Here is a 27,760-nt window from a genome sequence, read left to right as displayed (position 1 = left end):
TATTTCGGACACACACAAAGACGACCTTACATCTCCTGCTTCGACGGAGGTGATATCCATGATCGACTTAGTCTGGAAGTGCTGCAGGCTGAGGAACAGAAACGTGCGAAAAATGCTCCGAAATATGAGAAAAGCAGCAAGGAAGACATTGTACAGGATGTACGTCCTGTTGAAGAATGTCCTGGTACAGATGCTTCTGATGAAGACACCACAGAGACCAGCGATACGTCTTTTGGTTCCAGTGAGACCGAGAAACAACCTGAAGAGGAAATAGAATCAGATTCGGATTTAGTGGAGGATGAAGTTGACGTGAATGACTCTGTGTCTGAGGTCTGTGAAGCAGAGGAAGACGATGGACAGTCTTATGCGTCTGATGAGCTTCATGAAGATGCTGCTGATGAGGAGGACCTGCCCCTGTTCCTCTGGTGCTGAGGACAGCATGTGTGCACCATGTGCAGAGGACATTACGTCGAAGGGGACGCATATGAGGATGACATGTGTGATAATATGAATGATGAATGGCATGATGACAGCGTTTCTACCGCAGAGCATTTGTTGAAAACTGATGGCACAGATGTTGAAGAGCCTGACATAGATGCACTTGGAAACTTTTATACTTTTGATAATATGTTTATTGAATGTTCAGAGGCAGAACCATATTGGGTCCTGGGAAATAATGAAGAGGTAATATATGAGTCTGGCATCGAGGATTACTACGCATATCAGATTGAAAGCATTCAAGCATCTCCTCATCAGTCTCTGAATGCATTCCTGGTGAATCCACAAAGCTCTGGATTCTGCCCAGAGGGGAGCAAAGGAGTCCGATTTGGAATTACTGAAGTTATTGAACTCGGTGAGACATTAGCCCACTGCTCCACTGAACAGGACTCAGACAGCGAATGCTGTTTAGATGACGTCTCGAGAGAATCGAGACTTCCTCTAGGTATCATTCACAGTGTTGTCTCAGAAAAGGACAGAATCGATACAAGGACTGAGGATTCAGAAGAGGAGGCGAGTGATGACGACACCTCTGAGCACTGTGAATGCGAGTACTGCATTCCACCACTAGAGCAGGTACTCAAGGTTTTGGCAAATTTTGTAAAATGCTAGAGGTGATCTGCTTGTTGGCATAACTTTACGTTGAATATGGATTTAACTCATAGCGGAAGTCAATACAGGTCAAAACATGGTATTCAAAATCTCTCTGACGGGACATTTTAGAGACAATTTGACAGATCAGTGTTGCTAAATGACCCACATTTTTACTTCTAAATTCATTTTTTGCTTTAGTTGGACCATAAGGGATTATCCAAAACAAGGAGCTACTTTATATTGAAATAAATGTTGGTATGGCAATCAATTAAAGTTCGCTCTCTGACGGGACATTACTGTGTTTTGACCCATACATAGTTACTATTATTGGCTTGTTTAAATTCTATTAACTTTTACAGCATCCACCCTTACGAGTATATTGAAATCTATTGTAGATTTAGATTAAGTTACGCTTTTAATATCTACGTTGCGGAACTTTTACTTCAGGATTCATGGCTGATAACATAGCACGTGTAAGGTCAGAATGCATGTATTCATACAAACTTCACTTCAAACATGACTCAAATGGAACCCTATCCATAAGCACAACATCCAAGGGGGTGGGCTCAGGGTTAGAACTGAGCAGTATGGGTAAAAGACGTTGTAGAAGCCAATAATGTAATAACAACCTATAACGTAATAACGGCCAATCACTTAATAAATATGCCATTTTTAAAATATAATAGGCCAATAATGTAATATCTGGCCAACAACATAATAAAAGTCCTGAGCCAATAATGTAATAGCTTTTGGCCAGTGATGTTATAACTTATTACGTTAATTGCTCAGTTATTACATTTGCACAGAATTTTTTTTTTTTTTACCAGGCCAATGATGTAATAACCAACCAATAAGTTATAAACATTATTGGCCAAAAGTTACTACGTTATCGGTTCAGGACTTTAATTATGTTGTTGGCCAGATATTACATTATTGGCGTATTACATTTTAAAAATGGCAAATTTATTACATTTCATTTTGTGATATTTATGCTTCTTATGTTGTTTTTGTCTTACTGTGTCTTTTAGGTTGTTATGTTTTTTTTTGTTTGTTTGTTTTTTTTTTTACATCATTTTTATCCTGTTTCATGTTTTACAGATAATTTTAAACTAAACCGTATCCATCTGGTTTCTTCAACTTCCAGTCAGGACCAAAAAGCAGCCTGTAAATTGTAAAGAAATGTAAAGAAATAATGCTTTATTCTCATAAATATGATGAGCTGATGGAAGTGTTAATTCTGCTAACGTCTGTAGAAGCCAATAATGTAATAACAGCTGATAACGTAATAACGGCCGATAACGTAATAAATTTGCAATTTTTAAAACGTAATACACCAATAACATAATATCTGGCCAACAATGTAATAAAAGTCCTGAACGATAACGTAATAATTTTTGGCCAATAACGTTATAACTTACTGGTTGGTTACTACGTTAATGACCTGATTAAAAAAAAAAAAACAATTCTTTGCAAATGTAATAACGCTCATATTTATGAGAATAAAGCATTATTTCTATATATTTCTTTACAATTTACAGGCTGCTTTTTGTTCCTGACTGAAAGCTGAGGAAACCAGATGGATATTGTTCAGTTTAAAATTATCTGTAAAACATGAAACAGGATAAAAAATTATGTAAAAAAAACAACAACAACATAACAACCTAAAAGACACAGTAAGACAAAAACATCAGAAGCATAAATATCACAAAATACATCAAAACATATCTAAGACATATCTGGAAGTAACAACAAACAAACGCAACTGGAGTTTTTGATTTACTGTTAATTGTGTTCATTTAAGTTTAGCACATGCCAAAACGCTTGTATTAAAGTTCATGAGAAAGCTTGGATTTAAACACAAATGAATCTAAACACATTACATCAGGTCAAACAGCTCCAATCCAAATTTCCCAAACATAATCTTAACCAGTAGCGGCCTGTTAATAGAGGGCGCTAGGGGGCCGCCCCACTGTCTCACTCGAACCATCACCTAAAATAATTTGACCAAAACATTAATATTCAAATAAATGAACTTTACATGATACAGGCCGTCAGTACTGTGCATACTCTGTATTCAGGTGGAGTTCAAACATGTTTTCAGTCGTTTAATGAATAGTATGGAAGTAAATCTGTCTCATCAGATTTTGAATTATAAAAGCCACTGAATTTCTAGCACTGAATATTTTTGCACTAAAATTAAGTGTCTGAATTTTTTTTTTTGCACTAAAATTAAGTATCTGAATTTTTTGTCTCTCTATTTTACTACGCACTTAAATTCTGAATAAAAAAAAAAAAATTCAGATGCAAAAAAATTTACATGTAAAAATTCAGATGTAAAAAATTCAGATGCAAAAAATTCAGATGCAAAAAAATTCCGAAGCAAGAAATTCAGATGCAAAAATTCAGATGCAAGAAATTCAGAAGCAAAAAATTCAGAAGCAAGAAATTCAGTTGCAAAAAATTCAGAAGCAAGAAATTCAGATGCAAAAATTCAGATGCAAAAAATTCAGATGCGAAAAAATTCCGAAACAAGAAATTCAGATGCAAAAATTCAGATGCAAGAAATTCAGAAGCAAAAAATTCAGAAGCAAGAAATTCAGTTGCAAAAAATTCAGAAGCAAGAAATTCAGATGCAAAAATTCAGATGCAAAAAATTCAGATGCGAAAAAATTCCGAAACAAGAAATTCAGATGCAAAAAATTCAGAAGCAAGAAATTCAGATGCAAAAAAATTCCAAAGCAAGAAATTCAGATGCAAAAATTCAGATGCAAGAAATTCAGAAGCAAAAAATTCAGAAGCAAAAAATTCAGTTGCAAAAAATTCAGTTGCAAAAAATTCAGAAGCAAGAAATTCAGATGCGAAAAAATTCCGAAACAAGAAATTCCGGTGCAAGAAATTCAGAAGCAAAAAATTCCGACGCAAAAAATTCAGAAGCAAGAAATTCAGACGCAAAAAAAATCAGACGAAAAAAATTCAGAAGCAAGAAATTCTGAAGCAAAAAAGTTCAGATTACACATCTGGGACACCAAGGATAAACAATGATTCTATCTCAAGTTGAACCACCATCCAGCCAATCAAGTTACATTAGGTTGGTCATGTGACACTGAAAAAATTCAGATACTTAATTTCAGTGCAAAAAAATTCAGTGGTAGAAATTCAGTGGCTTTTTATAATTCAAAATCTGATGAGACAGATTTACCTCCAAAGAACAGTCAAGTCACATGCTTCCTGTTTGGGACGCCGCCCGAGAACTCCATAGACTCTGGTTATAAACTGTGCGTGTGCAGTAGACCCCCCCTCCGATACAAGAGGTAGGAGAGCCTCGGGGCACTAAAAAATTGAGCCCAAGCCCCGCCCACAGGAGTAAACGTGACATCCCAAAAAGAATCCAGACCTTCCTCAGAAATAGAATCAGTGAACAGGTCCTCCAGGGAAACTACAGTGTTCAAAGTAAATGGCTGGATAGCACAGAGGTTCACTGGACTGATGTGGGGGGTGGGGGTGGGGGTGGGGGGTCAGAGGGTCAATTCCCGGTATGAATGGTGTAGGTCAGGAGTGTCCAACTCATTTGAGTTCAGGGGCCACATTTAGCCTAATATGATACTTGGGCCGGACCAGTAAAATAATATAAATAATAGGATAAGAATTTATAAATAATGTCAACTCCAAAGTTTTCTGTATGTTTTAAAGTAAAAAAAGTAAAATTCCGTAATGAAAATATTTACATCTACGAACTGTACTTGAACACAACACGACCAAATATGAACAACCTGAAAATTTTTCAAGAAAAATAGGTACAATTTTAACAATACTACACCTCAGTTTATCATTTGTACATATGCATCACACAAATACACAAAATATTTAAAAACAGGCAGAATATTGGTAAAATTCCACATACTTTTCTTAGGACTTTTCAGGTTTTTCATATTTGTTCAGGTTATTCACATTTTTTGTAAAAGGCTAGTCTGTAAATGTGAACATTTTTGTGTAATTTCACTTTTTTTTTTTTTTTAACACTAAATTAAAGAGGATATTTTTCATTATTTGTAGGTCATTATGATAGTATTACACTGCTCTGACCCACTTTAGATTGAATTGACCTAAAATTGTTTTAACAGTCTTGATTTGTTAATTTCTTCGGTGTAATTTTTTCATTTCACAAATTCATTCCAGGGGCCGGATTGGACCCTTTGGCGGGCCGGTTTTGGCCCCCTGGGCCACATGTTTGACATCTGTGGTGTAGGTGATATGTTTAACCCTAACTTTGATTTTTTTTTTTTTTTTTAATGCCATGTGATCTACCTGTCCTACCTCCACCCCTGGTCTAAATACACTGTCCATACTATCAGTGTTAAAAACACTCGTCAGGGACATGTCTGACTTTAACTATGGAGTCATAGATAAATGCATGTTTGAAGGATAGACGGTGAAATATACATATAAAAAATACATGACTGAAAACACATACTGTGTATTTTTATTTTAATTTAACTTCATATTTTAAATAGTGGTGCATGTACATGTGTCCTAGTGTTGTTATGTGGTTATAGTGCAGCTGAAAACTGACGTGGGTACTGCACTGCCAAAAAATAATTTCCCCAGCCGCCACTGCCCCTACCCCTATCTCTAACAAGGTTATTATCGTTAACGAAAACTAAGGAAATGACGAAAACTAGAACTGAAAAAACATTTTCGTTAACTGAAATAAATAAAAACTATAATTAAAAGAAAAAAAAAAACAGTAACTAACTGAAACTGTATTGTGTGCTTACAAAACTAACTAAAACGTATAAAAATTCTGCATAAAATTCCCTTCATTTTCGTCTTTGTCAACATCGGATTGATATGAAAGCGATTTATTTCGCTCTAGCAATTTTAGCTAGCGGCACCATACGGTCCGTTACTTCTCGTCGCTTGTGGTTTCCAGTCGTCTTCTGGTCCCCACTCTACCTGGAAACATGGAGACTAAAGTTGGGAGAAAGCAGCAGAGTCCTGTCTGGGATTTATATGAATACAACAGTGAAGAAGATAAAAGATACGGCAAAACTAAAATTAATACTAAAACTAAGCATTTATAAAAAATGAAAACTAATAAAAACTAGTATACCTGCTTTAAAAACGAATTAAAACTAACTGAATTAGAGAAAAAAAAGTCAAAACTAAGTAAAACTAAACTATAATGAAAAATCCAAAACTATTATAACCTTGATCTCTAACCCTAAAATGGGTGACCAGGGCCCCAGTGGATGTTAAGAGGCTTTTAAGACTCGACCGTCCACCGTGGCGTGAATCCATCCTGGCAGGGTGCAGGGTTTGTATGCCAGCCCTCAGTCCTGCCATTATCGTCACGTGGCCCCTCTTCACTCTGCAGGAGCGAACACATCCAGGTCTTTGGTGTTACATGCGTCCTGCTCGCCCACGCCAATTTGTTTTTAGTATCAGAATGACATTAACAACATTAACAGTGATCTCTGACCACTGGCTGAGGGATTAGACATACTATACTCATATTAACAAGCTCCATCAACATTGCAGCAGCTGTACGACCAAGGTTTCTTCTAACACCTCACTAAAACTGTACTGCAGTTGGATGGAGTCGGGTGGGGGGGAGGGGGGGGCAAAGAGGGCTTTTTAATTAGGGGACATGTTTTCCACAACCGAACAGAACAGAATAGAGCTGTATTGTCACTGTCACAGGAACAATGAAAATGAGTTCAGCAGCAAAAACACTGTGGAAAAAAAAAAAAAAAGGGTAAAAATGAGTGTAAAAACATATCCCACAGAATACTACAGAAAAATGTAGGCTGGTGAAAAAAAAAAAGCTACAGAATAAAAATATGAAATATACATATGCTACTAAAGTACTATTAAAACTATTGAAATGTACATAAGCTAACTGCCAGGTAATAGAGGATATATACAGGTAATTTAGGATATATACAGGTGATATAGGGTATATACAGGTAATATAGGATATATCAGGTAATAGAGGATATATACAGGTGATGTAGGATATATATACAAGGTAAGATTGGGAAAATAAGATGCATGTGTTGTGACTATTGCACTGAGGTAAGGTGTCACTGTCTATGACTGGGATTGGTGGTTGTGGAGTCAGTTGGGGGCCGGGGGGGCATTTAACCGCTTGTGGGTAAAAACTGTGCTTGAGTCTGTTTGGGCTTCAGGTCTAAAGTTTGTTTCTGTCTTTAGGTTCCAGCTAAAGCACTCCTCCCACAGATCCAACCAAATGATGCAGGAAAGATCTGTGTGGTCATTGACTTGGATGAAACACTAGTGCATAGTTCATTTAAGGTAAGTTGACTGGTGCACGCTACCCTTTCATAAACAAATACATGGCATGGTGACACAGTGAGTATTGACAGATGCACTGCAAAAACAGCCGTACTAGAAAGAAGACAAGTATTTTTAAATGTAATCATGTTTCCTTGAATCAACAGATACATTTTGCTTGGATGGATTTCCCAAAGCTAGAAAAAAAGTCACTGAGAGATTATAAGATTATAACCAGTGTTGACGCCTCCTCAGTAAGGAAAGTATCTAGTCACAAGAAGTTACTAATGTGTGTGTGTGTGTGTGTGTGTGTGTGTATATATATATATATATATATGTATATATATATATATATATATATATATATATATATACACACACACACACACACACACACACACACATCTCAAAACTTCTTAAGGGGTTCCAGTTCTGGACTCTGTGGTGGACTGTGTGGTGGACTGTGTGGTCTACTCTGTGGTGGTCTCTGTGGTGGACTGTGTGGTGGACTGTGTGGTGGACTCTGTGGTCTACTCTGTGGTGGTCTCTGTGGTGGACCGTGTGGTGGACTCTGTGGTCTACTCTGTGGTGGTCTCTGTGGTGGACTGTGTGGTGGACTGTTTGGTGGTCAGTCCATGTGAGACAATGATGTTTAGTTCTCCCTCAGCCTCTCTCGGACAGTCTGAGTCTAAGGAACCCTGACAGTGTCATTTTGGACTACGTCTGCATCGTCAAAACCTGCCCATTCAATATGTTCATGTCGTCAACTGACCTCAGGTTTAGGACACAGTTCTGGCTCAACCTGGACCTGAACCAACTGAACCAACCCCAGATCATAACATTGACCCCACAGGCTTGTACTGTTGGCACTAGGCATGATGGGTAATCACTGTCTTCTGACTCTGATGTCATATTAAGCCCTGCAGGAATTATCCAATGGAAGGATGTAAACTGTTTGCTTTATTAAATCCAGGTCGTAACTTTGCAGGAACTGCAATGATATTCATCCCATAAAATAAAACTATATTCTGACATTAGTCATTATTGTTTGGATCCCAGACCGCTGTTAGAAAAGAAACACCTGAATTCAACATGTCCACAGACTTTTGTCCATATAGTGGATGACTTAGGCAATCATGCTATGAGGCTAACGAGATATAAAATGTATGCACGTCATCAATTATTAACATATATCCACCATACTGCACTAATACTGACTTGATGGTACTTTCTCAGCATGTGTTGGCTTCCGTTTATCTGTGTGATACCTTTTAAGGAAGCATGGAGTGAACAAAGTAATCAATGCCAAAAGCCCAGGCTCCTGTAGCACGACAAATTATGTAATGGACCCCATGCTGTGTTGAGTCCTTCTCGGGTCACAAGACCTTCCCAAAAGGTGTCACTGGATACCCCCAGCAGCTACGTGTAAACAGGATCAGACTCTGTGAACTCTGTGTTTAACACAAGGCGGATTTAAAAAAAAAAAAAAAAAAAAAAAAAACTCCCTAAAAGACTGGCACACATACTAAGAATAGTGTTATTTAAGAGCATTATCACAGTTACATTTATGTGTAGAGTACTGGAAACAAGTGGGTTGTTTACTTCTAAGAAACAGATAACATTTAATTCTATGGAATGGAAAATCAAAGGATATTAAGATTATTTATAACTATTATCCTCCACATAATGTCGAGTAAAATTTACTGCCGCAGCTGGTAGACATCTTTGGTCCCTTTGACGCCCTTCCACACTGTCCTCTGTAGTGTTGAATTTAGGTCTCTGTCCTCCCTAATCTATGTAGTGGAGCTTCGTCAAGTAAATGCACACAGAGTCAAGTCAAAGACGGAGATGGAGCAGAATTTGAACCGCATTAAGTGTTTATTCAGACACAAAATAAACACATAGTTGAAATCTGCAGAAACAACTGACTTTTTCCCTCTGGGAGACCATTTTTATTTGCCCAAAAATAAGTTGGGTTTTTAATTATAGACCACACTCTTTTTACCGTATTTAGAACATTATTCTAGTCAGGTTAGAGCCCGCCTTTTTAGCTTTGTCCATGATAGGGTACATTTTTACTGGTCTCTGTCTAGATTGGACAGCATATACACATATGCAACTATTTCCCAGTAACTTTTTCCTAGAATATGCAAATTATTTCCTAGAATGTCCAAAATTTCCACTCATGTGTACTTTTTGTCATTGAAAACTTTCCACTGGCAGACGTGTCTTTTTGTAGCAGTTCTCCCAGGAAAAAAAAGAGTCAGCTACTCTGGTACAATCTACACATTACACTAAGAATAACTTCTGGCATGCAAATGAATACAGGTTAAATACTTCTGAATACAAATTGAAAACCTTTGATTAAAGTACTGGTTTCTAACACCACAATATCTTCCAGAAAAATATTAGTTTGGAAATGAAATGCTCACCTATGCTAATCTCAAACTTTCTAGGCGACACTTCCTTTTTTTTTTTTTTTTTTTTTTTACAGTGACCTAGCTGACGTTACAGATAGCGTTATCTAACCCTGATCCATATCTAATAATGGAGTGGAAATGGATATATGTGCTATGTTTAACCTTAACATAACAACCGCATTTACAAGGAAATCATCTTAAAGTTAGGAAAATATGTCTGTGTGTTGTTTCCACGGTGCATCTCTATATGGAGTTCATGTTGGTCACTCAGTCCCATGATGCTTCAAATATCTCAGGAACAGTTTGACAGAATGTTGTAAAATTTTGCACCAATTTTCACTTGACCATAAGGATGAACACAAAAGATTTTGGTCACCAAAGGTCACAGGTCAAGGTTGCCTTTACCTCATGTCTGCCCTTTCCCAGGAGGACCTTGAGGGAATTTTTTTTTTTTGGCACCAACATTCACTTAGACTCAAGGATGAACTGATCAGATTGGACTCACAAAGCCCATTTGGTGCTTTTGACCTTGTAATGAATTTCTTTACAGTAGTTCTTTACGGGCCATTCATTTGGTCCCTGGTCCTTTAGTGGGACTTACTGGACTTCATCCACCTCTTCATCCCACCACTATGACATCACAATTATAGAAACCATCAGTACTATACAAACTAACACAAAATAACAAGGCGTGGGCATTTCCCGTATTGAGTGTGAATCCCAGTCTGACCACAGCTGTAAACCCAGTTCAACTCCAACCACAACTGGACCAGGTCCATCATCTGGACCAGTTCACAACCAATATTAACAGAACAAAAACATTTACATCAAAAACATCAGACCCTTTTCACCAAAGACGCTCATTACTGATGGACAAAATCCAACCTCCTTTCTTTATGCAGGAAAACTTCAACTCTGTCCTAGAGCTGATCTGTGGGTTCCCAGCCCACAAGTCCATGTAGGCTGCATATAAGGGTTTGTTCACAGTTTCCATGGTGGCCCCACATGTGTTTGCCCATATCAGAATCAGAATCAAAATCAGAATCAGAATCTCTTTATTACCTCCGCCAGAGTTTTTTTTTTTTTTTTTTTTTTTTTTTTGCCAGGGTTAGTTAGTTAGTTTGTTTGCTTGTTTGTTTGTTTGTTTGTTTGTTTGCAAGATAACTCAAAAAGTTAAGGATGGATTTTCATGAAATTTTCAGGAAATGTTGATACTGGCACAAGGAACAAATGATTAAGTTTTGGTGGTGATCGGGGGGATCTGCCTTGGCGGAGGTCTGCGCTCTCCAAGTGCTTTTCTAGTTTTCATCGTACCAAGTACAACGAAACTGAGGTAAAGCTCTCAGGTTCAGTGCAAGAATTTACAGACAGACAACAAATATAAGTAAAACAACAACAAATATCAGTAAAAGGCACAGTTATTTACATTAAAAAATAAAAATTATTGCAAACTAAGATATTTGTTGAACATTGAATTTAAGTAGTGCAAATGACAGGAAAGATAAATATCGTGGGATAAATAGTGTGAAGAATAAATACTATGATATATTCAGATCTCTGATTCTGATTCTGATATGGGCAAACACATGTGGGATCACCATGGAAACTGTGGACAAACCCAAATGGGACCCTTCTGTGGCCCACATGGACATGCTGGCTGGGTTTGTCCTTTTTTATGTCCATGGAGGACAAGGCTGACAGTCTCCTCTGTCCACTCGGATTCATCACAGAAGTTTAGATTCTTTGGAGGACACACAATGTCCACTCCACCACTGGAAAAGTCCACCTCCGTCAGCCACTGTGGGCGTAAAAACATCCACCTCACATGGATTAATAGTTCAATTCAATTCAATTCAATTCAATTCAATTCAATTCAGTTAAATTCAATGACCTTTACTGGCATGTATCCAAAAGAATATGACCAACTCTATATCCAATAATAGTTTAGTTCTGACCATCCAATCAGAGGAAGGATAAATGATGACGACGTTGGGGACCACTGTAACTGGAATCTGATTGGTTCCAGAAACAGTCCTGATGTCCTACAGTTCCAGTTCCATGAGCCTTCTCTACTGACTCTGAAGGACCAGGGTGGATTAGATGAACCCTGGTAACATAGAGACACTGGAACCTGATTGGACCAAATATCTAACATCTACATCCACCAACTGGAAACAGAGGAGCCACAAGAAACATGAAGAAATGAACACAGTAGACTATTGGGAACAAATAAATTAATACAATTCATGGAACAAATATTAGACTTTAGTTTGTAAATGTAGGTCAGTGTTGGTGATGATGTTTAGGGCAGTAGAGAAGACCTTGGCTCTGACGGACCAACACTGCTTGATTCCATGTGGCTTATTCTGTGTGTCTTACATTACCTCACAGTTTAGAAATGTAGGCCATGGCGTACTGCCTTATATAGAATATGCATGTGGTAATGCTAACGTTTAGGAGACACTTTTTGTAGCGCCCATATTTCATCTTTGGAAGTCACAAGAGCAATATTATTTACAGTGCTGTGATATTTAAAAGATGCTGAGGCTGCGTCTTCAAAATCTTTCAGACATATTCTCACTCCTAAAATGAAGTGGCGTTGACTACATTTGTGGGCATTTGAAAAGAGGAGTGTTTTCTGTTTTTAATACCTCTGTTTCTGTCTTTTAACAGCCATTGAACAATGCTGATTTTACCATTCCAGTGGAGATTGATGAAACAATTCACCAGGTATGCACTTGCTCAATAATACCATTCTGTTGCTTCAACATAATGCATAATGCAACCTGAATGCAATTTTAGTGCCAGCTTTGCAGCTCAGGGCTCTTATTATGAACATACAGTATGTGCAGTTTGTCCAAAATGTGATGTTCAGTCAGAGCAGTGAGCTGAACAATAAGGCTGTAGGACACAGGTGTCAAACATGGGGCCCAGGGGGATAATCCAGCCCGCCAAAGGGTCCAATCTGGCCCATAGGATGAATTTGTGAAATGCAAAAATTATACTGAAGATATTAACTGTCAATAGTGTAAAAATCAGTTTAATTCAGGTTCCACATGCAGGCATATACAGACCAATTAGATCTCAGTTGGGTCAGACTAGTAAAATATAATCATAATAACCTATAACTAATTTTTTTCTGGGTTTTTTTGGTGTAAAAAAGTAAAATTACATGAAAAGTTTACATTACAAACTATCCTTTTGCAAAAAATATGAACAACCTGAAATATCTTAAGAGAAGTAAATGCAATTTTACCAGTATTCTGCCTGTTACAAAATGTTTTGAGTGTTTGTAATTGTAATGTAAGTTGTAATGCACATGTGTAAATAATAAACTGACAAACTGAGGCATAATATTGTTAAAGTGGCACTTGTTTTTCTTAAGACATTTCAAGTTGTTCATGTTATTCACATGTTTCCAGAAACATTATCATAATGTAATTTTACTTTTTTCACTGTTATTATTTTACTGGTCTGGTCCACTTCAGATCATATTAGGGTGAATGTGGCTCCTGAACTAAAATGAGTTGGACACCCCTGCTGTAGGAGGTCCAGTACATACAAAAGGATAAAAATCCCTTCACACTGTGGCTCCAGTTTGCATAGAAAGCGCCGTGCCAGCGCCCTGACAGTGCTGCAGCCCTCTCTGCTGATGGCTCAAAGCAGCAGGTGGCTATTTCAGTGGCCTGACGAAATGAGAAAAGCCTGGCAGGCTTCTCAGAAACCAGCAGCCATCAATCTGAGCCGTGGTGTATATATTATGGCCCTTCTTGCTGGCGTTGGGATATGACAGTGACTATTCCCTGCAGGCTTTAAACGGTAACTGCAGTCTGTTGCGCTGGGCTTCCAGAAGACTCAGGGGGTTGGTGGTCCAAAGGGCCTGGGTCTGTTTCAAGTAATCCAGGATAGGCTTGTTCAAGTAGGGAAAGCCTATTCAGGGCGACTTGGTCCAGAAACAGGGCTGAGAGCGTCTCAGTGGAAGTAGACAGAGGCCTTGAGTACCTCCGCCAAGGAGGTTATGTTTTCATCAGGGTTTGTCTGTTTGTCTGTTAGCAAGATAACTCAAAAAGTTATGGACGGATTTGGGTGAAATTTTCAGAAAATGTTGATACTGGCACAAGGAATCATGTATATGTATATTATTGGCATCGTCCTTATTATTATTATTATTATTATTATTATTATTATTATTATTATTTTACTCTTTTTTAAATTTTTACCTCCGCCCAGGAGGTTATGTTTTTGCCAGGGTTTGTTTGTTTGTTTGTCTGTCCGTTAGTGTGCAACATAACTCAAAAAGTTATGGACAGATTTGGATGAAATTTTCAGGGTGTGCTGGAAATGGGACAGGGAAGAAATGATTAAATTTTGGTGGTGACCGGGGGTGGGGGGGCCCACGGGGGGCGCCACTGATCAGCCTTGGCAGAGGTCTGCGCTCTCCGAGTGCTTCTAGTCTATAAAAGAAAAACTTAATAAAGGCCAAGTCATATGTGGGGGGGGGGGGGGGGGGGTGATCTGCCTTGGTGTAGGTATGCGCTCTCTGAGTGCTTTTCTAGTTTGAGCTGTAGTAAAAGGTGTGTGTGTGTGTGTGTGTGTGTGTGTGTGTGTGTGTGTGTGTGTGTGTGTGTGTGTGTGTGTGCATGTGTGTACGTGTGTGCATGTGTGTGTGTTTACAAAGAGTACCAACCAGGAACCATTCTATGATCAGTGTTTTCATGTGAAGTTTAGACAAAATTGAAAAAGTTGACATCAAAATAACCAACAGACAGAGGTTTGACGAAAGAAAACAAACCCTTATTTTCATTTTCAACAATGTCCTTTTCATGAATTGTTAGTAAGATCTAGTTTTACATCCTTTATTGTAGAAAGTAATAAAAACTAGAAAATCACTTAGAGAGCACTGACCTCCACCCAGGAAGATCAGTCCCCCCCACCCTTCCAATCACCACCCAAATTTTAGCATTTGTTCCTTGTGCCGGTATGAACATTTCCTGAAAATTTCATCAAAATCCGTCCATAACTTTTTGAGTTATCTTGCTAACAAACAAACAAACAAACAAACAAACAAACAAACAAACAAACAAACAAACAAACAAACCCAGATGAAAACATAACCTCCACCATCCCTTGGCGGAGTTAACTATTGAACTCCTGTCAGACTTGAGTTCAGAGACAGGTAAGGAAAGTTTCTAACATTCTGCACAGGTTTGAAGGTAAAGATAAGCTGCTTCTGAAACATTCTCAGTGAAGCTAAGGAGCAGACAGATCTAAACGAGGAAAGGACTCAGAGAGCGCAGACCTCCGCCAAGACAGATCTGCCTCCTGTGTGTGCGTGTTTGTTTGTTTGTTTGTTTCTTAGCAAGATAACTCAAAAAGTTATGGACGGATTTTCATGAAAATCCGTCCATAACTTTTTGAGTTATCTTGCTAAGAAACAAACAAACAAACACACATGCGTGCACGCACACACACGCACAAAGCAAAGCAATCACAATACCTCCTTGCAGAGGTAATCAATAAATCAGATCAATAATGGGGCACACATGCCTATTTTTAGTTGATCTTGTTCATTAATAAATGGTCTGGAGACTTTCAGTAACTGTTTTAGAACGGGATATGTTTTTATTCGAATATAAATAAATAAAAGTTTAGTTCAACTAATCATTTTTTGTAACTTTTCTTGTCCATCATCCTAACAGTAGAATGGTAGTCTGGCTGCCTTTTGGTGCAGAACAAGTTTGCTTTGCCAAGGGAAACTTCCCAAAGTATATGTGGTTCCCCTTGATATTCTACTGTGTGTATTATGAGATTTGTTGAACCACATTTCGATGCCGGACCTGACATGGAGGAAGGGGGGGGGGGGGGGGTGGTGGAGACCCTCACAAGAAAATATCAACAATACAAACAGTAACAACCATGGTGAAAATTAAAATGGGAACAATAACTAGAACCAGAACTGAGTAAACTGGGCAGAAGAGAAAGAAAAGAAAAAACAAAATTACAATAAAGTAAAATAATATACATAGGACCTATTAAATGATGAATATCAGAAAAGAAAGAAAGTATGAACAGAACCATGTATATATATATATATATATATATATATATATATATATATATATATATATATATATATATATGTATATATATACTGAACAAAAATATAAATGCATGACTTCTGTTTTTGCTCCCATTTTTCATGAGCTGAACGCAAAGATCCAAAACTTTTTCTATGTACACAAAAGGCCTATTTCTCTCAAATATTGTTCATAAATTTGTCTAATCTGTGTTAGTGAGCACTTCTCCTTTGTCCTTTGCTGAGATAATCCATCCACCTCACAGGTGTGGCATATCAAGATGCTGAATAGACAGCAGGATTATTGCACAGGTGTGACTTAGGCTGGCCACAATAAAAGGCCACTCTAAAATGTGCACTTTTACTGTATTGGGTGGTCCAGGGGGGTCAGAAAACCAGTCAGTATTTGGTGTGACCACCATTTTCCTCGCACAGTCTTCTTCATGAATTCTCTGAAACACCTTTGGAGATGGCTTATGGTAGAGAAATGAACATTCAATTCACAGGCAAAAGCTCTGGTGGAGATTCCTGAAGTCAGCATGCCAACTGCATATTCCCTCAAAACTTGTGACATCTGTGGTATTGTGCTGTGTGATAAAACTGCACATTTAGAGTGGCTTTTTTATTGTGGCCAGCCTAAGGCACACCTGTGCAAAACTCATGCTGTCTAATCAGCATCTTGATATGCCACACCTGTGAGGTGGATGGATTATCTCAGCAAAGAAGAAGTGTTCACTAACACAAATTTAGACAGATTTGTGAACAATATTTGAGAGAAATAAACCTTGTGTGTACACAGAAAAGTTTTAGATCTTTGAGTTCAGCTCATGAAAAATGGGAGCAAAAACAAAAGTCGTGCATTTATATTTTTGTTCAGTATATATATATATATATATATATATATATATATATATATATATATATATATATATATATATATATATATATATGGTTGTTTACCATAGGAATCATCTTACAATATCAGGGGTACAGACTGCTGTGGTGTCGACTGTTTACATGACCATAAAAATTTCATAACTGTTACTTGTAATAACTTGTAAGTTTTATATGCAATAATCATAAACCTGTGGCATGAGAGTCTGGTTTTGACCGGCTCTATATGTAAAGTGCCATGAGATAACTTTTGTTATGATTTGGTGCTATATAAATAAAATTTGATTGATTGATTGATTGATTGATTGATTGACTGATAAACCCTGGTTTAGATGCTCTGGTCCATTATCAGACTCCAACTTCCTGTTATTGTCTTCTGCTCAGGTTTGACTATATAATTTCCATTTTCTATGATTTTCATTTTGTTTACACATGCACAGATGTAAAGAATGAAATAAATCAGATTAAAAATTAACACTTTCAGAAGCTTTTTTGACACTGTAGTTTCGTGTGTGTTTTTTTTTTCTGATATATGAGCTGTAGTTCTTTATCAGTTGGTGCATTTTTAGTCTTAATCACCTTTGTCTCTGCTTATTAAAGATCACAACAATTTCTCTTTTTTTTGTTTCTGCTATTTCATCAATACTAGAAGTGTAATTGTAGTAAATATCTCACTATCCCTGCCCTCCCTCATACTTTGAGACGTTCCAGTTTGTATTGTTTAAATGCTGCTCTATCTCATCTCAGTGCCTTGGTTTGAACAGATAGGTTTTCAGAATGTTACAGAGCAGAGCTTTGCACACACGCCTGAAAACACCCCATAGTGTTAAAAAAAACAGGTGGCAGGTGCTTAGCATGTTCAGTTTACTTTAGAGCAGGGGTCTCAAACATGCAGCCTGGGGGCCAAATGCGGCCCGCCAAAGGTTCTAATCTGGCCAGTGGGATGTTTCTGCAAAGTGCAAATATTCCACAGTCTTGAATTGAATTAAGCAAAAAATTTTTTGCTTAAATTAAGGAAAAAATGTTGAATTAAGCAAAAAAAAAAAAATCTTGAATTAAGCCAAAAAAAAATTCTTGAATTAACAACTTCAAATGTTTGTCTTTGTTTTAGTGCAAAAAATAACATTAAATTCTGATAAAATTTACATTTACAAACTATCCTGTAACAATAAAATGTGAATAACTTAAACAAATATGAACAACCTGAAATGTCTAAAGAAAATTAAGCACAATTTTAACCATTTTCTGCCTGTTCCTCAGTGTTTAGTGTCTTTGTAGATCTGATCCATAATGTACATGTAGAAATGATAAGTTGAGGCAGAATATTGTTAAAATTGCACTGATTTTTCTTAAGAAATTTCATTTTTTCAGGTTATTCACATCTTTTTTGTTTGGATAGTTTATAAAACTAAGTATTTTCATAATTTAAACGTTTTTTTTCTTTACACTAAACAAAGACAAAAATTTGGAGTTGTCATTATTTATAGTTTAATATGTTGTTATTTTACTGGTCCGTCCCACTGGAGATCAATCAGGCTGAATGTGGCCTCTGAAAGAAAATGAGTTTGACACCCTGCTCTGGAGTAATATCCTTAGAAACACAGGTCTCGTTTGTTTCTAACTGGTTTCCTATTTGATGTGCTGTTTGACAGTGGGTTCCATTTTGTGTCTCCGTACAGGTTTATGTGTTAAAGAGACCTCACGTCGATGAGTTCCTCAACGGATGGGAGAACTGTTCGAGTGTGTGTTGTTCACTGCAAGCTTATCTAAGGTCAGACCGCTGTTGGTTCATGTATGTTCAACCTGTTTTCCCATGTGGGACACCTAACAGTTCTCTACACTGGACGTCTGTCGGAGCTGGAAGGGGCAGCTGTTGTAGTTAGCGCTATGTCCAGGATGACTGCGTGTCTGGTCTTTTTACATGTGATTTATAGATGACCTTAAACACACACTCTCACACTGTCAGGAGATTTCACAGACGTTCTAACCTCTAACATTTACTTTAAACTGTCTTAACCTTAGCTTAACTTTCTGCTCAACCATAACTCCACCACTGCTTGGAAATACACTTTTTTCCATTATGGCTCATAAATTTCAAAACCTAACGTCCACTTTCTTGTTTTAACTGGCAATATCTAACTTTAGTTAAAAAATATAATAATTATAATAGGGCTGTGTTCGGCAAGAATCTGGTGATACGATACAAATCACAATACTAGGATCACAATACGATATATCATGATACTGTTAAAAAGGCAATTTTTTGTTTGTTTCTTTTTTTTTAATGATTATTTCCTTGAAGAATTAAATTACACCAGAAATATACACATATACTAAACACATTTTTATTTGATCCAAACAGGATCTAATGCTATATCACAAAATGTTCCTGTGCTCAAACTTAAATTCTGTTTTACAGACATTACAGTTTAAGATCCTGTTCAAATGTTCATATTCTATTAGTTCAGAACTAACATCAGAACATTATTTTTGTGCGATCCCAACAAAGGAACTAACGTTATTTAATAAAAGAGTGTTAAATAATAATGAATAAAATATAAACAAAAAAGAAAAACATAAATGAACCTCCACAATATCTGCATTTGAATAAACACCTAAAAATATCGATACAGCCCTTTTTAATATCGATACAGTATTGTGGAATGAAATATCATGATATATTGCAGAACCGATATTTTCTTACGTCCTAATCATAACACAGAATCTGCAATATAATAATAATATGCCAGATTCTATCATTTAGACCCAGAGCTGTCAAACTCCTTTTATTTCAGGGACCACATTCAGCCCATTTTCAGCTCATTTGGGTCAACCAGTAAAATAATAACAGAAGAACACAGAAATAATGACAACTCTACACACAGAAACTACAACATTCCCTAGTTGACTGTTGCATGTGTTGACTCCTCTTCTGCTCTTTACCCATACACTCTAGTAGTTATATGTGTTGTTTTTAACTTCTTAGTCTTTTCACCATTGGTTGTGAGTCTTGGATTCATCTGTACTCTTTCCTTTTATCTGTTTTTGTTTTCTTTGTTTTGTTTTGTCTTTGTTTTTGTCTGTCGGGGCCTCTTGCCAGGTCATCATTGTAAATGAGAAGCTGTTCTCAATTGATTGAAGTACTGAACTCATTATTTGTCTTTGTTTTAGACACAAAAAAGGAAAATTACATTGTGAAAATGTTTACATTTACAAACTATACTTAAAGCAGCGTCTGCCTTTCAGCCCAGTCAGATCCTGATTTTCTCTACTCCATTTGTCTGTCTGTGCTTCATAGACGACTCCATCAGGAATACAGTCCACATGTTTACAGAACAAACCCAAACGTCACTCGGGCCTTTTTTGGAAATTTTGTCGTCAAGTGCATTGTGGGAATGGGGACTAAGTGAAACTGGTTTTGAGATTGCAGGTTCCAGATGGTTCCAAGGTTATAATAGTTTTGGATTTTTCATTATAGTTTAGTTTTATTTAGTTTTGACTTTTTTTTCTCTAGTTCAGTTAGTTCTAATTCGTTTTTAGAGCAGGTTTGCTAGTTTTTATTAGTTTTCTTTTTTTTTCCCCTAAATGCTTAGTTTTAGTTTTAATTTTAGTTTTGTCGTATCTTTTCTCTTCTTCTCCATCGTATTCAAATAAATCCCAGACAGGACTCTGCTGCTTTCTCCCAACTTTAGTCTCCATGTTTCCAGGTAGAGTGGGGACCAGAAGACGACTGGAAACCACAAGTGATGAGAAGTAACGGACCATGAAGTACCGTATGATGCTGCTAGCTAAAATTGCTAGAGCGAAATAAATCGCTTTCGTATCAATCCGACGTTGACAAAGATGAAAACGAAGGGAATTTTCTCCATAATTTTTATACGTTTTAGTTAGTTTTGTAAGCACACAATACAGTTTCAGTTATCGTTTTTTTTCTTTAATTATAGTTTTTATTTATTTCAGTTAACAAAATGTTTTTTCAATTCTAGTTTTTGTCATTTCGTTACTTTTCGTTAACGATAATAACCTTGGATGCTTCCACCATAAACTCCACCAGGATGTTTTAGAGAATGAGTCTAGTCGGTGGATGGAGGTAAAGGACACATTTGGGTTCAATTTCACCAACAGATAACTGCTGCTGCAGGGAACTCACATTCCCACAATGCACTTGTGACAAAATTTGCGAAAGGCCTGAGGGATGTTTGGGTTTGTTCTGTAAACAAACGGACTGTGTTTCTGATGTTTATAGGTGTCCTCCTTTATTTTGGCACATGCTGCCTGTTGTCCAGGTCATCACTGAAAATGTGAACTGTAAATAAAAGTCGACTAACGTTTGAAAAGTTACTGTTTATCGGTGATAACAGGATACGTGTCATGTGATCATGTGTATTTGTCTGAACACTGCTGTGTCCTCCACTAGTACGCAGATCCAGTGTCAGACCTGTTGGACCCATGGGGGGCCTTCACCACCCGTCTGTTCAGGGAGTCCTGTGTCTTCCACAAAGGGAACTACGTTAAAGACCTGAGTCATTTAGGAAGAGACCTCAACAGGGTCATCATCATCGACAACTCCCCCAGCGTCCTACATCTTCCACCCCGACAACGCAGTATGTACTCACGCTCATACACAACACCGTCCAGAAGGTCACTCAGTGATCAGCTGACGTCTGCCATCACCAAACACACAGCTGCACGAAACCAGGACAGCTGGATTTGAACATTTAGCCCCTTTTTCTTCTTATACGTGTTGTACATCTCCATAACATCTCCGTAATGATAGCTAGTGAACTATCACAATTTGTCAATCCAGCCAGAGAGACTGAGGGGAAATTCAAAGATTCAAGATTCAAAGTGTTTTATTGTCATGTGTTCAGTAAATCAACAGGTTTCCCTGTTCAATGAACAAGAGAATTTAAGATAAGTATAAAAATAGAAATAGAAACAGAATACTTTAACTAGGAAATTAAAACAAACAAAACAAAGAAAATGATCATAAAATATAAACAAATATAAACTACTGTTACTAAGAAAATACATATTTACATAAATGTACAACAAAATGTGTATGAGTAACTGTGCAAATAATAGAAATAGAAATAGTATGTTTAATGTGCAAAACTATCAGAGATTATATTTCATTAGTTTAGATTAGATTACATTAGATTAGATTAATCTAATCTAATGTAATCTAATCTAATATAGATTAGATTAGATTACTTTGAATTAGATTAATCTAATTGAATTGAATATAGATTAGATTATATTAGATTATATTAGATTACACTAGATTAGATTAGATTAGATTAGATTAGATTAGATTGTCATTCTAATATTAGGAAACAAAACTAAACACAGCTAACCCATAAAGACCCAAACAGGACCTGACAACCTAAACCATCTACTGATGGAACTGTCTAATACCTGCTGATCCACTAATTCTATCAATACATGTCAATAACTGATCCTCAGATATCCTCCTGAGACCCAGTAAGTGACAGTTAATAGTTTGTTTGGTTTTTTTATATTACATAATTGCCTTAATTGGAAAGTGTATGATGCCACAGTTTTTCACATTATTTTTATTTAATTAAAGGTCCTTTGCAGTGGACAGTTTTGTTTTGTTTTTTAATAAAGCTATGACACTCTTCTCTACTACAGTGGACAAAAATGCATTGCTGGGTCTCAGGAGGATATGACCCATTTGGACGTTCAGAGGCTCCGTAGTTACCGTGGAAACACCATCATCTTCTACAACATTGATTCACCATAAAACCAATGGAGTTGGATCAATGACAGTGGATGGACACACTGGGTTTATGTTCAATTAATGATGGATTTTACCGAAACAGTCACTTTTTTCTTCAGTTTTCTCTGTTTTGATATAATAACCTTTGAATTTACTCTGAGATTTTATGAACATCTGGCTGAAAAATGCCAAATATATAGGGTAAATGGTGATAAATGACTTAAGAAAGGGTAAATAGAAAAAAAAAATCACAACAGAAAAGGTCTTTATGGGTAAATAAAAGTACTTGTCACTACGAGAATAAAGTCATAATATTTCGAGAATAAAGTCATAATACAATGAGAATAAAGTCGTAGTTCAAAAACAACTCATTTAGCAAGAATAAAGTCGTAATATTTTGAGAATAAAGTCATAATATAATGAGAATAAAGTCGTAGTTTAAAAAAAAAAAATTAACGAGGATGAAGTCGTAATATTTCGAGAAGAAAGTCATAATATAATGAGAATAAAGTTGTAGTTTTAAAAAAAAAACTCACTATTTAATGAGAATGAAGTCATAATATTTCGAGAATAAAGCTGTAATATAATGAGAATAAAGTCGTAGTTAAAAAAACTCATTAACAAGAATAAAGTTGTAGTTTTAAAAAAAACTCACGATTTAACGAAAATAAAGTGGTAATATTTCAAGAATAAAGTCATAATATAATGAGAATAAAGTCGTAGTTCAAAAACAACTCATTTAGCAAGAATAAAGTCGTAATATTTTGAGAATAAAGTCATAATATAATGAGAATAAAGTCGTAGTTTAAAAAAAAAAAATTAATGGGGATAAGTAAAAAAAACTCATTATTTAACGAGAATAAAGTCGTAATATTTCAAGAATAAAGTCATACATACAGAAAACTGTCCTGTTCTCCTGTTTCTGTCCACATCGCAGCCACATAAACATCAGACTAATCGACACTAACTGCGCCTCCGTGTGCTTTTGTGTCCAGGTTCCTGTCGAGTCGTGGTTTGACGACACATCAGACACGGAGCTCCTGGATCTTCTCCCGTTCTTTGAGAGACTGAGCAAAGTGGATGACATCTACGAGCTTCTCCAGCAGCAGCAGCAGCAGCAGCAGCAGCAGCAGCAGCAGAGCACGTCCTCTTCATAGAAGCAGGATGAGAGGACTCCCAGTGGGGGGGGCGTCCTGGGGGCCACGGAGGCTGGTGGGCTACAGGCTCCACGCTGCTTCCCTCTACAAGGACCACGCTGCAAAAAGAGTCCGAGTCAGCAAGGACTCATTTCATCTAGTATTGTGGAGTCAAAGCCGCCTCAGAGTACAACTGAATATGGAAGTAAATCTGTCTCATCAGATTTTGAATTATAAAAGCCACTGAATTTCTAGCACAGAATTTTTTTGTACTGAAATTAAGCGCCTGAATTTTTTTGGCGTCACATGACCAACCTAACGTAACTTGATTGGCTCGCTGGCGGTTCGACTTGAGATAGAATCATTGCTTATCCTTGGTGTCCCAGATGTGTGATCTGAATTTTTGTGATTGAATTTTTTGTATCTGAGTTTTTTTTAGTCTAAATTTATGAACATAGTAAAATTGAGACCAAAAAAAATTCAGATACTTAAATTCAGTCCAAAAAATTCAGTGCTAGAAATTCAATGGCTTTTATAATTCAAAATCTGATGAGACAGATTTACTTCCATAACTGAATCCAAATAGTGTATTTATTTATTTATTTCTCCCACACTACTAAATTTGAACACAATACAAGATTAAAGGATATTTGTGGATATCTTTTGCAGTGCAGCTAGTGTGTTGTTGTCATGTGACAGCGATAACCTGTGTATGTGTGCCCTTAAACTAGTTTGTGTGAACATCTGCCCAGTGGTGTTCTTCAAATGAACCACATGAGCCTTTATTTTCTGTAAAATGTAGCATTATATATTTAATATATTACATCTAATGACCTAATATTAGATACTGTAGTGAAAGACAATCATTAATATTAGAGAATTTTGCTTTTCTTTAATATTTTAAGAGGTTACAGTCGGATTAAAAAGAAACCAAATCTTCTATTATTATTGAAATAGAACTGCATTAGTAGTAAAATAAAAACACTTGTCACTACGAGAATAAAGTCGTAATATTTCGAGAATAAAGTCATATATAATGAGAATAAAGTTGTAGTTAAAAAAAAAAAAACAACTCCTATTTAACGAGAATAATGTTGTAGTTTAAAAAAAACTCATTATCTAATGAGAATAAAGTCGTATATAGGCCTATTTAAAGAATGAATTAAATAAATTTTACGACTATTCTCGTTAATAATGAGGGTTTTTTTTAAGTACGACTTTATTCTAATATTATGACTTTATTCTCGAAATATTATAACTATTCTTGTTAATAGTTGTTTTTTTTAAACTACGACTTTAGTCTCATATATTATGAATTTATTTCAAATATTACGACTTAATTCTCGTAGTGACAAGTGTTTGTATTTTCCTTATGTGGCGCTAATATGTCGTCATACATTAGTTATATAAATATATTTGTTATTTTAACATCTAACTGGAAATGTTGATCACCCTTGTTGAATAATAAGTCACCTTTAATTGTCTTCCTACTTACACACCTTTGTCAGGTTTGTGCGTGCTCAGTTGGAGTCTGTCTGCCGTCGTTAGCCTCACAGCGTAATTAAAGACCCTGGGTCTAAAAAGTGTTGAAGTCACATTTTTGGACAATTCAAGTTGTGAGATAAACATGTTGTATTTGTTTAGTCCACCCTATAAATATTTGGGACACTTTTTTTTTGATGACATCAGTATTTTTAGCTCCAGGGTCTTCAGTTTCCTGTTGGGACGCTGACTGGACATTTCACACAGACGTCACGGTGCAGAGGGGACTATTTTTGTACACGTAAGGACTTGTTTTCATGAGGTTTTCAGTCTTCCTTTGTGCTATGGGTTTTTCGTTGACTTTGCTAACTGGATGTTGTTGATGTGGAAGGCTTGAACCTCAGCTGATCTGATGAACATTTGGATTTGAAGGTGCTGTAGAAAGCCGATAATGAAATAAATCTGCCATTTTTAAAATGTAATAAGCCAATAACGTAATATCTAGCCATCTATGTAATGAAAGGTCCTGAACCGATAACGTAATAACTTTTGGCCGTAATGTTAGAACTAGGGATGTGAATCGAGAACCGATTCTTTTTGAGAACTGGATCCCAGTAGCTCGATTCCTTGGAATCGTTTGCCTGCCTGCTTAACGATTCTGCTTATCAATTCCGCCTTCGTTGCGCATGCGCGATGACGTCACGCGTACGCTGCATTGTTTTGGTCAGAACGTAGCCAACATGGTGTTGAGGCAGAAACGGTCTAAACAGACGACACCAGGTCCACTGGAACACTGTCAAAGCTTCCATTTCTTCAAAAGGTGGAATCCTCCAATATGTTCAAACATTTGTCCACAGCATGGATTCCATTTACAGCTACATTTACAAGTAGCATATTGGATACGCTACTTAGCAATGCTTGTAAATGTAGCTGCAGAGTGAACACCGGGCCCAGTCCCGGTTCCGGTGCGGGCAACAAACATTGTACCCCCTCAAATACAAGTTTCCAAAGGTAGGGGAAAGGAAATGAGGTGCACAACAGGAGACGAGCTGAGTCGAACTGGTTCCATGTAGTGGAAAAGCGGCAATAGAGGAATTAGTAAAGAGTGTTAAGTTTCACTTTCACTGCTCCCCCCCCCCCCCCCCCCCCGGGCCTGGTGTCGTCTGTTCTATTATTGTATATAGTGTATATGTTATATTTTCTGTGCAGATGGAAATATAAAAGACAGTTAATGCAAACACACCCGTTTGTACTTTTTTACTCCCTCACCCAATGAGAATCGATATGAGAATCAATAAGGAATCAGATCGATAAGCAAAATCGATAATGGAATCGGAATTGTTAAATTCTTGTCAATTCCCATCCCTAGTTATAACTTATTGGCTGGTTATTACATTACTGGCCTGGTAAAAAAAAATTCTTTGCAAATGTAATAACTGAGCCAAAACCGTAATAAGTTAACATCATTGGCTTCTACAGGCGCGCTTCGATGCCTCTTCACTTGAATCGGAGCTTTTTCGTATCAGCCTGTATGATCAGAATACAGGGGCGAGTTGTAGCCTCCACAGTGTGTAGATGTGTACATGTGTGGGTTTTTAGTGTGTTTGAGACTGTGTGAGTCTTGGAATTGTAACTTTTTTTTATTGATATTGTATTCAGTAAGAGTAGTAAAGTTGTTACTGAAGTTTTTACATTGTTGTTGTAAACTGTTCCAATTGGAGAAAAAAAAAAAAAAAAAGATGAACACAATGTTTTTACCTTGTATCAATAAAGTTTTATTGACACAGGTCATATTTCACAACAGTACAAGTCAAATGGAAAATGGAATATGGAACAGATTTTGTATTAAAACAGCGATCATTCTTTAAGTTCTACTGTCCACCTCGACGAAGGCATTTCAGTTGATAAAGCATGCCCTGATTCTCAGTCAAGGTAGATCATCAAGTAATTCTGAAGCTATTTCTCTAATAAATTACTGATTTTTTGGCCCAATGTATGTACATTACAAGCCCCATACTACAACTCAAAACGCCCTCATTCAAACTTTATTCAGCAACATAAAAAACAGGTTTATACAAAGGACAACCATGATGGACAAAATGATGAAAATGGATGTGAGACGGCTGTGAGTAGTGGGACAAATGTCAGAATCCTTCTTAAAGCTGACCTAGGGATGTAACGATTACCGGTATAATGAATAAAACAGAGGTAAACTTCCTGATGGTTAGTATTACTGATTAAATTCTAATTATCGTGATAACCGTGTTGATTACCGCACTTTGAAAACTATGGTACTGCTCATTTCCTGGGAAGCAGCAGCACTCCAGGCACTATCTATCTATCTATCTATCTATCTATCTATCTATCTATCTATCTCTGAAAAAGAAACTCAAACAACTCCAACTTTATATGGAAAATGGTCAAACAGTGTCCATAAGGTGCCATTTTAATGCACATTTGTATATTTGATTGTTTACATGTTAATATTTCAATGTTTCTGCCAACAGAAAGTAGATTGTGGCTATTATTTAATTTTATTTATTTATTTATTTATTTATTTATTTTTCAACATAGAAATAGATTGAATTATTTCTGTATGTGTGTGTATTAGTACTTTTTGAAC

The 27,760-nt window shown here is 36.6% G+C and overlaps 1 protein-coding gene across 1 annotated transcript; it reads left to right on the top strand.

The window, feature by feature from the left end:
- Positions 1-450: 450 nt before the first annotated feature.
- LOC115412073 (uncharacterized protein C2F7.02c-like) lies at positions 451-23,676 on the top strand. The gene is given in 8 exon segments (XM_030124368.1): positions 451-1,074; positions 7,306-7,407; positions 12,480-12,536; positions 18,456-18,492; positions 18,495-18,547; positions 21,194-21,346; positions 21,348-21,380; positions 23,515-23,676. Coding segments are annotated over 8 exon segments (1,221 nt in total).
- The last annotated feature ends 4,084 nt before the right edge of the window (positions 23,677-27,760 follow it).

The sequence above is a fragment of the Sphaeramia orbicularis genome, chromosome 21 (genome assembly GCF_902148855.1).
Source record: "Sphaeramia orbicularis chromosome 21, fSphaOr1.1, whole genome shotgun sequence".
Classification (NCBI taxonomy): domain Eukaryota; kingdom Metazoa; phylum Chordata; class Actinopteri; order Kurtiformes; family Apogonidae; genus Sphaeramia; species Sphaeramia orbicularis.
The sequence above is the reverse complement of the archived record's forward strand: the minus strand, read 5'-3'. Positions and strand labels throughout refer to the sequence as shown.